Genomic DNA, 13,896 nt, shown 5'->3' with positions numbered 1-13,896 from the left:
GGCCCAGCAGAAGGAAAATGCTGCCAAAAACAATGCTTCCTTGAGTTGATTATTAACGCTTGGCTATATAATGTTTCCTTGAGTTGATTATTAACGCTTGGCTATATAAATTCTTAACATCAGCTGAATTAACTACACTGTGCAAATTCCATGCAATAGTATGCTCAGAACGTACTTCCTTATTAATTTATGTATCTGTTAGTCAATATACAATTCAGGCAGATGCACACAATCAATTATATAGAGCTGCTTCCTCAGGTAAAACTCCTAGTGATTTAGAGGGATGGTACCATAGAACAATCAGAGAACAACAGACACAGGAACTGCTATCAAATGAAAATGTAGGAAAAATACACTTAAGGAGATGGTCCTTCTACCAGCATTTCGGCAGAACAGTGAGCCTTTTAAATCAATCAGTAAATAAAATCTCATTCAATCCTCTGCAATGCAGGAATATGCACGGTGTCCCATACAGAATAAGCTATACGTCACTTAAATGCACCGCTTGTATTTATTTATATTTATTAAATCACAACCCAGCAAGAGTTCAAGCAGCAGCGCTCAGCTAGTTGTTAGCACCTGGCTCCAAGGAACAGACCCATACACAAAGAAACCTCAACTGCAGTCAGACAGAATTGGAAGATAATTGCCTACAATTAAATGTTGCCCCTTTTAAATGATAGGCAAATCTAGGTGCATAGCAACACCAAGTAATCAGAATTGAAAATAACTGCTTACTAGGAAATGCCCAGAAGCTGCAGCCAAATTAAGAGAAAAGGAAATCAACAAGATTCCAGGCCCACACCAATGGCCCTCTGAAAAGGAGGGGTGAGGTTGCTCTTAAGGGGAATATTTCACTACTGGGAAAATGTCTACCAAACAAAGGAAACTTTGCCAAACAAAGAAAAGTAAAAACAAAAAAAAATTCCTTCCAGTAGCACCTTAAAGACCAACTAAGTTAGTTCTTGGTATGAGCTTTCGTGTGCATGCACACTTCTTCAGATACACTGAAGAAGTTGTATCTGAAGAAGTGTGCATGCACACGAAAGCTCATACCAAGAACTAACTTAGTTGGTCTTTAAGGTGCTACTGGAAGGAATTTTTTTTTTTTGTTTTGACTATGGCAGACCAACACGGCTACCTATCTGTAAAAGAAAAGTAAATTTTTGGTCAGCTCCATGAGAGTGCTTAAACAGACAAAAGACTGCAAATGGTCAAACTGCTGGTTTGTTAAAGTGACAATGCAACTAGAGCTGCTGAACTGCCAGGTGCTTAAAGACAATGCCTAACAAACTGCTGGTCACTCAGAAAGCAATCAAGCCTGCAGGCAAGCAAGTTGAAAAACTTGTCTGGTAACTGTGATGACTCAGGCCAGAAGCAAAGGGAACTCTGAAAGGGTGGGGGGTGCTGGGAGGGAGGAGGGGGTAAAATGAACCTGCCGGGCAAGGAAAAGTTTAGAAGAAAAGGAAAATAGCTGTCCTTTACAGTGAGCCAAAATGAAGTGGAAATATAAACGAGAAATGAGGCTGGGGAGAGGCTGACGCTGCAGCATCAAGGCTGCAGGACACGCCCCCCCACGGCACCTGGTTGGACAGCCACTAGGGGCGGTGTTCAGGCTCCCGCCCACAACCACTCCCCTCTCTTTCAGGGAGGAGAGTCTTTGGAAGCCACCCAGAGTGGCTGGGGAAAACCCAGCCAGATGGGCAGGGTATAAATATTATTATTATTATTAAAAGATTTGGGCAAGATATTGCCAGAAGCCAGCACTGCTTCTCCACTGGTGGTGGAGGCAGCAGGGTGGCTGAGCAGGGTGGCTGCTACCTCTTGGGCTTTTGCCACCTGAGGCAGCTGCTTCAGCCCACCTTATGAGCAGGCCGGCCCTGAAACATCCATACAAGACATCCTGTGGGATAGGTTGGGGTGAGAGTTAGGCACTGGGCAAAGGTCACCCAATAAACACCATAGCTGAGGAAGGATTTCAACCCAGCTATCTCTAGTGATTTAATCCAACTATCTGTCCTCTTACACTGGACTTTTCTTTGCCAACCAAGTTTGCACAGCGGCTGGGACGAGGGAATAAAAACTTGCCCACAATATCTCTGCTTAGCTTTATTTTAAGTAATAATCAAACAGCTGCAAAAACCCCTTCTCACCACTACACACTCCCCCAGTCATTAACCAAATTCTTTAATACTACACTAGTTGATTAGTAAGTCAAACAGAGTACAAAATAAGAGAGTAAGATAGCAAGATATGATACAAAGCATTTGGTCAACTTAAATACAGTGTTCAAAACAATCCATTATCCTACCACATCGCTGCATTCATTGCAGCAGGTAAACTCCCCCTGCTAGTTAGGCAAATTGCTAACATACCACAGGTGTGCTGAATTGTCGATAGCTCACAGGTGTGCTGCCATGCAGGCTAAGATTACAAACACACACACCTCTCTGAGTAGCACCATTGACCACATTAATATTAAGAAAACCTAACACTTTTTACCAGATTGCTATGAAAAATGGTGTTCTGGTTTTAGGAATAAAATGGCTGCTGGCTGTGCCTTCCTTTGCAGAAGCTAGGTCAAGGTGTTACGTACTGAAGTTCTCACTCTGGGCCAGCAGGGGGATACTGTAGATAGTTATGCAAATGAAGGATCGAAAGTGACATTCAGTGATTGGATAGTATTAGAAAGTTGCTACAGTAACGTGGTACTGGAGCTCTATATAAGCAGGATGACAGCCCTTCAGTTCAGTTCTGTTGTGGCCTCGGAATAAAGAAGAACTGTTTGAAGAATCGCTGTGTTGTCTGATATGTTCACCCACAACTTAACACAAGTGTCCTGTCCTCAGCAGGCAGCACCACACAACACAATAATAAAATTCAGAGGACACTAATGCTATAATCATGGGGCCACTTACTTGACAGTAACCCCCAGTGAGGGAATGGGACTTAGCTGAGGAAGGACCAATTTAGCTGTCAGTTAAACAACAACTGCTTTGCATTGTGAAGGTCCAAGCTTCAGTCCCCAGCATCTCTAGGTAGGTCTTCAAGAAACTCATCTGAGGTCCTGTAGAGCAGCTGCAGGTGAATAATTAGTGAGCTAGATATTCATATGGCAGTTTTTTCTTTTCTTTTTTTGCAGTTTTATTTATTAAAATGCTTATGTTACATCGGTAAACATTATCATATTACATAACAAAACTTATTATACTATAATTTTCAGCATGTATACAAAGTTTATATACTTAAAGAAGAAAGAAAAAAAGAAAAAAGGACAAAAAACTACTCCCAAATCATATAGGTATATACCAACACTTTGGACTTCCTGTCTATCCCGTTATATATTCCTTTTTTCTATTCTTTTTTACGACTGAATGTACTCTTATTCTTGTATGTTTCTTTACATTTTATCTAATACATTCCTATATCAATTTGTACCCTTGGTCTTATTTCTCAACTCAGTCTCTCTCCAACGTCAATCGAATGCTAGCATAGGTAACGAACCTTTACTGTATTTTTGAACATATATATTATATCTATCCCACTTTTCCATAAATTTTTGTTTTGTTTTGGTTTTTTTTATAAATATTTATTGAAAGTTTTTTTTTAATTACAATACAAATAAAGAAACCAGGTAACACATATCATAGGCATATTTTCTTAACTTCTTTGGACTTCCTCACATCTCCCGCTCCTGCATTCCTAATTTATGAATATTTAACCAGCAATTTATCACCTTAATTCCAATCTTATTATCTAATTTTCCAATGTTGTCTCTCTAATTTTAGATATCGTTTGTTCAATCTTAAAAATTTAAATTTAGCCTGATAGTTATCCAAAATTTGTCTTTTCTTAAGTTTAACTTATCTTCATACTTCACTTCATCTAGCTTAATGGTGCCAAGTTGTTTATAATCTAGCATCCTTCTTAACATTCATACAATTTACAATATTTTTGTAAATAAATCTTGAATTTCTTCCAGTCTTCTACCGTCTCCTCTCCCAGGTCTCGGATTCTGCCGGTCATCTCGGCCAGTTCCATATAGTCTATCAGTTGCATCTGCCATTCTTCCAGTGTGGGTAAATCTTGGGATTTCCGGTGCTTGGCAATGAGTATCCTTGCTGCTGTTGTTGCATACATAAAAAATGTTCGGTCCTTCTTTAACACCCTCTGGCCGACAATACCCAAAAGGAAGGCCTCTGGTTTCTTAGGAAAGGTATACTTAAATACCTTTTTCAGCTCATTATATATCATTTCCCAGAAAGCCTTCACTCTAGGGCAGGTCCACCAGAGGTGAAAGAACGTTCCTTCATTTTCTTTACATTTCCAACATTTGTTATCAGACAAATGGTATATTTTTGCCATAAATTTTTGTTTTGAATTGCCTCTCAGACTATTTGTCAACTGCACCATTTCAGCAAATTCTTGTAGCTTGTTATGCCAATCCGTTGTTGTCGGGACTTCTTCCTTCCACCCCTTTGCTACCAAAGTCCGAGCTCATATGACAGTTTACTATGTGCCTATGCTCCTGAGTGAACATGACAGGTTCAAGTACTAAGATGCACTAAGTAAAGAGTCCATGGCAACTGCAGAACTCTTTTATCAGTTGTGACATCATGCCAACTAATTATCCCGGCAACAGTGCATGCTCAGGTCTCAGTGCACATCACCATTTGCTCTGGCTCCAATGTGCTTGCACTATTAATATCTGAAGCCTAGTATACAGTTGCCTGTTGTCTTTGTCCATGGAGTTTTCTTGGCAGGGATACTGGAGTGGCTTGCCAGTTCCCCCTCCAGGTATAGTAAAAGCTATGGTTTTCCCAGCAGTGATGTATGGAAGTGAGAGCTGGACCATAAAGAAGGCTGATTGCCGAAGAATTGATGCTTTTGAATTATGGTGCTGGAGGAGACTCTTGAGAGTCCCATGGACTGCAAGAAGATCAAACCTATCTATTCTGAAGGAAATCAGCCCTGAGTGCTCACTGGAAGGACAGATCGTGAAGCTGAGGCTCCAATACTTTGGCCAACTCATGAGAAGAGAAGACTCCCTGGAAAAGACCCTGATGTTGGGAAAGATGGAGGACACAAGGAGAAGGGGACGACAGAGGACGAGATGGTTGGATAGTGTTCTCGAAGCTACCAGCATGAGTTTGAGCAAGCTGAGGGAGGCAGTGGAAGACAGGAGTGTCTGGTGTCCATGGGGTCACGAAGAGTCGGATACGACTAAACAACAACAGTATATAGTTTATATGTATCCTGTATATTCTTGAAAAAGTCTGAGAAATACAATCTCTTCTGTAGCTATGCTTGTCATTTCTCCTTGCTTCTCTTATTAAACTCATGGTAAGTAATAAAATCTTCAGTGTTTCCTAACCTTGCACCTGTAGTAGACTATCATGAGAGTTCGCTTGCACCAGTCCATAAGTGTTATGGCTTTTATGCTATAATATGATAATACTCTTCAGTCTTCATGGAAGGCGGAGTCTTAATTTCCATAATAGGCAGTTGAGCTCACTCTTGAACTCTTACTATTGAATCCAAATGAGTCTGATTTGATGTCAAATGAAACCATCTCACAGTCTTAAGAAGAAGAGTTTCCAGACCTATTATTTCTATTGCAATAATAAAAAGGACCGTCTTTAATACTATAGTGGCTTTCAAAATGCTATGTTTCACAATGAAAGGCAGACTGTTCTTCTTTGACCAATAGCTCAAAATAATAAGATCCCAAATCAAAAGGAAAGCTGTAAAAAGGAAAAGGAAAACAGAGTTCCTTGTGAGATATATGTGGGTAATGTGACTGAAATCCTTAAATTAGATGAACTAAGGTCTGAAATATGAATTCTATCTGCCACAGGAACAGCCTGAAATCTTGTAAGTTCGGGTTCTGATTTTCAGACTTTGCTGCCACTTTGAAAAGCAACTCATCTGGGTGTGATGTGGGCAATTAGATTCCTAAGCAGCTCTGAATGCCTAGGGAAGAACTAAGTGAATCAGTGACTGGGGGGAGGAATTCAATATATATGTATGTGTGGGTATTGTGGGTCTCTATTACACATCATTAGAATCAGGCAGTTTAAACACTATAAAGCAAGATATCCCATGACGATTATAGTATGAGATAGTAAAACTCCCATAAGAATTCTGTCCAAAAATGTATTAGGGTGCAGTTTTGTGGTCCCTGGGAGGGCATCAAAGGGTGCATGGGATCTGCCTCTCTCAGTGCATAGAAAGAGGTCCATCAGAGAGAGAGAGAGAGAGAGAGAGAGGTAAAGTCCTCTACCATGTTGGAGGGAAAACAAGAGGCATTCTGGGGGACATGTCAGGAGAGGCACGTATATACATATGTAATTTGATTGCATGCTGCCTTTCCAGAGTTCAAACCATGCTCAAGGCAGCTTACAACATAAAACAACAACAACAACAATATTTTTTCATACCCCCACCCATCTGCTTGGGTTGCCCCAGTCACTCTGGGCAGCTTCCAAAAGAATATACAAAAGCACAACAGAACACCACACATTAAAATCTTCCCAATATAGTGGCACCTTGGGTTACAAACACCTAGGTTTACAAACACTTCAGGTTACACACTCCACTAACCCAGAAGTAGTACTTCGGGTTAAGAACTTTACCTCAGGATGAGAACAGAAATCGCGCAGCGGCGGTGGCAGCGGGAGGCCCCATTAGCTAAAGTGGTACCTCAGGTTAAGAACAGACCTCCAGAATGAATTAAGTTCGTAACCAGAGGTACCACTGTACAGGGCCACCTTCAGATGTTTATGGATGGTCATATAATTATTATCCCTTCCCCCTCTTTCCTTTTCCTGCTGTGATGGAACCCCTATTTGGGGACTTCCTTGGCTTTTTTCTGGCCCACGTAGGACCAGTCTGGCTAGTTGGCATTGGTAAAGATTTGATGTTTACTCCCCCCCAAACAGTTTTTGATCTGGACTTCCACTGAAATGAGCCTGCATTTTAAGTTGCATTTTATTCCTGTTTTTAAGTTGTATTTTAATCAGTTGTTTTTATACTTGATGTAGGCTGCAGTGGCGTAGCGTGGGGGGTGCAGGGGGGGCCCAGCTGCACCGGGCGCAACATCTGGGGGTTAGGGTTAGGGGCGCAAATCCATGGGTTAGGGGGTGCAAATTACTTGCCTTGCCCCGGGTGCTGACAACCCACGCTACGCCACTGGTAGGCTGCCCCGAGCCCAGTCTTGGCTGGGGAGGGCAGGGTATAAATAGAATAGAATAGAATAGAATAGAATAAATAAATAAATAAATCTCCTTGACATCTGGTGGGAGGGTAGATCACAGTGGTAGATCAAGGTACTGTAGATCATTGCAATAGTAGTCATAAACCAATAAGGAAAACATCCAAAAAAATACACAACCAAACTAAACAATTTCCACATGAATCACAAGAACTAAAATAAAGATACAAAAAACAACAACAACCCACCAACCACAGCAACAACAACCACCCCTACACCAAAAAGCCCCAAACAACACCTCAGCCGAAGAGTCTGTTCAGCAGCCTCAGGTTTTGTAGGTGGAGTCAGTCCTCCCAGGCGAGGTGGGGAAAGGACTGCAAGGCAGGGAACAGGTTTTCCAGGACAAGATGGTCTCTACGCCAAGTCCAGAACCACTGATGTTTGTTTCAATGGGAGGGAATTTGTGTGTGTGTGTGTGTGTGTGTGTGTGTGTGTGTGTGTTGGGGGGGGGGGACCTGGAACTGAACATCAACAGGGAAAATGAATCCTAAATTTTCTGCCCCATCCTTAGCCTGTCTGCTTCTTGTATCCCAATAAGGCACAGCCCCTTCCATCTCTTCCCAGTCCAACTTTCTATTGCTTCTTCAGTTCTTTGTCTCTATCTCGTCTTCTCCATGTTTGGTGTACATGTTGTCTTACTGCCTTGTGCTATGTTTTTAGTCAACTGTTGTTTCTTATTCTCCCTCCTCCCCACAGGTAGTGTGTTTCCAGTTGAAGCAGCGCTTGATGAAATTTTGACCTGTCTTCCAAAGACAAAATATTCTCAGGAAACGTTTAGTATGGCATTCAGCTAGACTTTCACACCTGACTTGACTGGCTTTAACTTGCACCGTGTTACTTAAGACAAATTTGAGAGCATTAAAAAACCCTTTAAGGTAATGGGCTTTCAGACTTATGAATAAAGGAATGAAATTGGGACTGAAAGATTAACATGAGAAAAAAATCAGACTGCGTGTAGGGGCTCCTGGTGAGTTTGCAAACAGATTTTTCCCCCCATATGTATACTGATTTAATAATTAACTATATGATGCCATTTATTTCTTTTGTTTGCAAAGTCACTTTGCATAGGTCAGAAGCACATTTAAAGGTTCACATCCAGTTTTCTCTTCAATTTTTCCAATTTGTTCCAATACTCAGCAAGCTGGGTTTTTTTGCAGACTCATAAATTTCCCGTAGATTGTCTTAATGGCTGAGTCATTTTATTTCTTTGCTTTATTTTCCTTGCAAAATAATCAGTTTTCCAGTTATTGACATATGAACAAATCTGCTTGCCTTGGCTGGAATATTTCATTAAGCCTTAAACATCTAACTTGCAGATGATGGATGTACTATTATTCTTAGTAAAATGTAGCCCATCTGCCTTAGTTTCCAGCATCTAGCCACTCACATTAGAAAGTTATATGAAATTGCACTCCTGTTTTGTTTTGGTTTCTTAAATGTAATAAAAATCATCGCTGACTATTACTTTCCGCAAACCCAAAATAAAACTAAGGAACTCACTTCCCACAGGAGGCAGGGATGGCTCCCAACTTGGAAGGCTTTAAAAAAGGACCACACACATTCATGTAAGAGAGCGGTATTGATGCTCTGCCTCCACAGTTGGCTGCAGCAGCAGCAGCAATAATAATAATAATAATAATAATAATAATAATAATAATTTATTTATTTATACCCCGCCCACCTGGCTAAGTTTCCCCAGCCACTCTGGGCGGCTCCCAATCAAATGATAAAAAACAGTACAGTGGTACCTCGGGTTACATACGCTTCAGGTTACATACGCTTCAGGTTACAGACTCCACTAACCCAGAAATAGTGCTTCAGGTTACGAACTTTGCTTCAGGATAAGAACAGAAATCAGGCTCCGGTGGTGCAGCAGCAGCAGGAGGAGGCCCCATTAGCTAAAGTGGTGCTTCAGGTTAAGAACAGTTTCAGGTTAAGTATGGACCTCTGGAACGAATTAAGTACTTAACCTGAGGTTCCACTGTACAGCATTAAATATTAAAAACTTCCCTAAACAGGGCTGCCTTCAGATGTCTTTTAAAGATAGAATAGCTGCTTATTTCCTTCACATCTGAAGGGCGGATGTTCCACAGGGCAGGCGCAACTACCGAGAAGGCCCTCTGTCTGGTTCCCTGTAACCTCACTTCTTGCAATGAGGGAACCGCCAGAAGGCCCTCGGCGCTGGACCTCAGCATCCAGGCAGAACGATGGGGGTGGAGACGCTCCTTCAGGTATACAGGACTGAGGCCGTCTAGGGCCTTTAAGGTCAGCACCAACACTTTGAATTGTGCTTGGAAACGTACTGGTTTCAATGCTTCTGAATACTAGTTGCTAGAAACCACAGGAAGAGAGAGAGCTCTTATGCTCAAATCCTGATTGCTCGTTTCCCACAGGTATCTGCTTGGCCACTGTGAGAACAGGATGCTGGATGAGACAGGTTATTATGTTATTAGAACGGTTTCCTGGCTTTAGACTGAGCAACTCATATCAGCTTCATTTTTCTAGCAAAGTATTTCACCCTCTCATGCCGCCCATGGTGGGCGCACTCCTGAGGGACGTAAGTCATCTTGAGGGAAAATGGTGGGGTTTAAATAAATATGTACTAAGACATCCAAACTGGAGTCCCAGATTTTTGAAGATGGCTTGAGCTAAAACTGGATATGCACAAAGGAAAATAACCTGCAGATACTGAACCTGGCCCTGGGTTTGACACAACAGGAAATCCCTGCTTGTTGTGGATGAATGTTTTTCTGCACTGCCCACAGCTGTTTACTCTTGTATTGTAAATAATTCCTTAGGTTTTGCAATGCTTGGTGCTGTTTGCCTTGCTTAACAGTATTTTCAACTCTGCAGTTTCTGTCTTTTCCTTATTTGGTCAATCCATCAGGCCACCAGTGAAAGTTTCTAAAGTCATGTTTCTTTTTATCTGCACCACACCCACTGGGAAAGCTTCATGGAGCTTGATTGGAGAGACGCATGAGTAGTAGAGCTACTTCCCTCACAAGGTTCTGTTTCTTCTTGGGTTTGTCTACAGTTCCTTTAGGCTTAATCTCCTCTCCTCACTTGGAGCTTTATGTGGGGCTTTGCCTGAGATACGAATACTGCCTATGTCTTGGAGAAAAAGGAAAATGAAGAGAAAAGTCTTTGTATGGAATCCTTCTAAGCCGTAGAAGAATTTCTGAGGGAAGCCATTCAATTTGTTGTATATGTAAGAATGGCAAGCTGTCCGGGTCGGCGCCATCGCCGAATGGCGGACTCCCTCCGAGCTCCGGAGGGAGCCTGCTGGGCAGGGGTTGGGTCCCGCCGCGCCGGCGACGCGGGGACCCTCAAAAACCATGGGCGGTGATGCCCATGGACTTGGTGACTCGGCGGGCACCGTTTGCGCCCCCCGACCCGTGAAGGAGCCTTTTTAAAGGCTGCGGAGCGGGTGACGGGGGTGTGTGGTGCTATGAGTCCACTGCTTCCCCTGCCTAGCGAAGCCGCATGCCATTCGACGGAGAGCACCGACTTCTTCTTTTGAAAATTTGGATTAAAAAGAACAACCCGTGAGTAAATTTATCGGACTTAAAAGGAAAAATTTGTTTTACGAATTCGGAACGAGCGGGGGAGGTGCAAAAAGGAAGTCCACCCCCCTGTTGTAGATGTTTTAACGCAAGGATTTGACAACTAAGATCGAGAGAAGAATTTGTTTATTCGAAAAAAGTTAATTTCACGAAGGGAAATTACAAGCAATTGTGCTGGAGGAGAAGATTGGTTTGTGAGAACTAAAATGTAACCCACCGAGAACCGGGAGCGATCCGTTATGAGAGACTGGTGAAGAGATATAGAAATTTTGACAGCTGTCAAAGTAGCTGTCAAAGTAGGAGAACAATAAGAGCACTTTGTTACGATGACTTTGCTGGTGAGATTCGTTACAATTTGGATATAAATTATTGAAAACAAGGGCAACAAGTTATTTGACTTTTGGGTGTGATTTGGAAAGAAACTAAGTTACCATATTCCCTCTAGAGGGAGTTCTGGAACATTGCAAGAGTGGCAGCAAGTGGAAAAATACTCATGGAATTGAACAGGACTTGTTATCTCCTGGGAAAGCTGCAAAAACGAAGCATTATTTTGTCTACAGAGGTTTTTACACTAAAGGAGACAATGGATTTATCTATTGAAGAAAGGAAGGGACTTGACGTAAGTTTGTGTTCCTGAACAAATAAAGCCTCTGTAGAGGAACTAGAAGTTTTTGAATTAGAAGGTTTTGCAGCGGAACAGGAAAAGAAACCTGAGGAACAAGAACTGGACTAAGCTCAAAGTTGGAACATTTGGGACATCCAGACTTTAAAAGGATCATGAAACAGAATTTGAGTTATACCCTTAAATATAGAGGTCTGGATGGAAGAAGAATGATCTTTTCTGAGAGTTTCTCCAAGATTGGGCCTTCTGAAATTAAAGACTACTAAAAAGACAGCAAAGTGGAATCGAGAGAGATTTAGACATGGATGTGGGATCTCCAGGCCGGCAGTAGACAGATGGATGGATTTTGGGGATCAAAACCGGGAAAGGGGGGAGGGAGATTTGGAACCCAAAGGCTGTAAAATTATATCTTTTTATTTTCTCTTGTTTTACTTTGTGTGACAAAAATAGGGGAATTCATGGAAGGGAACTGGGGTCGATCTTAGGGAAGTATAAAAAATATAAAGAGAAATGGGTAAATAAGATAAATTAATTTTGAATAAATGGGCTAATTATAATTATAATAAGGTTTTAAAATTTGGGGTAAGAATTTGTGGAACTAACTCAATGGAAATGGAATACAAGAGGGGGAGGGGGGGAAGTCCTGGAAAGATGTTAATGAAATTAAGGTTTTAAGTGTAAATTTTATCTTTTTCTTTTTTCTTTTTTTTCTTTTTTATTCTGGATTTTTTGGAAACTTTAATAAATATCATTTAAAAAAAAAAAAAGAATGGCAAGCTGGCTAGACTTACATTCTAAACCAGGCAACAGAGAGTTCTGCAACATCAATAGTTGGCTTGGAAGTCATAGAATCATAGAATCATAGAATCATAGAGTTGGAAGAGACCACAAGGGCCATCGAGTCCAACCCCCTGCCAAGCAGGAAACACCATCAGAGCACTCCTGACATATGGTTGTCAAGCCTCTGCTTAAAGACCTCCAAAGAAGGAGACTCCTCCACACTCCTTGGCAGCAAATTCCACTGTCGAACAGCTCTTACTGTCAGGAAGTTCTTCCTAATGTTTAGGTGGAATCTTTTTTCTTGTAGTTTGGAACCATTGCTCCATGTCCACTTCTCTGGAGCAGCAGAAAAAACCTTTCTCCCTCCTCTATGTGACATCCTTTTATATATTTGAACATGGCTATCATATCACCCAGGAGATCGCAGCCACAGAGATTTTTTTAAAAAAGAGTAGTTTCATTGTCTAGAGAGGTCACTTCCTGGTTCGCATCGAGAAACCATTTTCAATGGAGCCCAGCGACGGAAGCACACAGCTATATTGAGGCAGCACCAGGGGTTGAAATTTTGTGGCTGGGGCAACCACCCCGTACCTCATGCCACTGGTTGGAAAGAAGTGTGCTGGAAGGGGGAAAGGAGGGTTAGAAGGCATTATACAGAGATGTTAAGGAACGTGGTGTGTCATGTCTCTTGGCCTTATGAAGGCTTTGCAACAAAAAAGCTTAAGAAATTTGGCCACTTGTGGAAGAAGCGTCTGGGGGAAAATGTGCTGCCTGTCATACTCTCCCCTCCCCAAGCCCACCCGGCTTAGCAGTAAGAACATACTTTAATTCTACTCACCAGTCTCCTTTTGCTTGGTAAATGATCTCTCAACTGTTCCTCTTTGCCTATAGGATTCACAACTCTGGGTTTCCAGTTTGCTGAAGATCTGCCACTGTCAGTAAAATTTTTTGTTAAGTGACATCATGTATGATATCAAAGAAAGAAACAAAAAGCACAGATTTGCATATTTTTCTTAACCATGACTCCCATGAACTCAGAGAAGGAATAGTATTAAAACTGGAAATGTTACTATTGCCACAATGGCATATTAATTTGCAGGCCTTTTCGTAATCAAATAAAAGTGACATGCTTTGTACAAGTGTCGAGTCCACGTTTGACCTTTCTCAGTTCTTTAGCTTTCCTTTCTCCCCTCTTTACTGGTACTTTGTCAAACTGTCTTAATGTCTTCATTGAAAAGGCTCAGTGCACAGCAACTCCCCTTGTAGCCATAGAAACATTCGTTACGCTATTCTCTCTGGTTTGGCTTCACACTCTCCTTGTTTTTCGCACAAGAAGGCAGAGGTAACCAAACAAGAGCTCTCTGTGTGAGATGCACACGGATTGCGTATCATGTTTTCTCTCATTCTTGCTTATTAATTTATTGGAAAAAGTAATGTGAAAGGGTTCAAACGCATGAAGGCAGCCGCATTGAAACAGAAGAAAAAAAGACAGCAGGGAGGGCGACACGCCTTCAGGTGACATTCATTTGCAGGCCTTGTAACAAGTCTGGCACATTTCTTCTCCCCAAAGATGTTTTATAAAACAAGACAGCAGTGTTCAGTCAGGAATGCAAAGTTATATATATATATATATATATATATATATATATATGCATAGG

General features: G+C 41.6%; 1 protein-coding gene across 1 annotated transcript in view; it reads left to right on the top strand.

Annotated features, from left to right (window-relative positions):
- LOC307220929 (uncharacterized protein) overlaps nucleotides 1-13,379 on the top strand; it is a 93,564-nt gene extending 80,185 nt beyond the window's left edge. The window contains exons 4-5 of the mRNA XM_079985126.1: nucleotides 7,970-8,148; nucleotides 13,130-13,379. Coding sequence (XP_079841252.1) covers nucleotides 7,970-8,011 — 42 coding nt within the window. The 3' untranslated portion in view covers nucleotides 8,012-8,148; nucleotides 13,130-13,379. The remainder of the gene's footprint in view (nucleotides 1-7,969; nucleotides 8,149-13,129) is intronic.
- The last annotated feature ends 517 nt before the right edge of the window (nucleotides 13,380-13,896 follow it).

This window comes from Podarcis cretensis (genome assembly GCF_951804945.1).
Source record: "Podarcis cretensis genome assembly, chromosome: 7".
NCBI lineage: Eukaryota > Metazoa > Chordata > Lepidosauria > Squamata > Lacertidae > Podarcis > Podarcis cretensis.
Note: the sequence above shows the minus strand (reverse complement) of the source record. Positions and strands in the feature narration are given on the sequence as shown.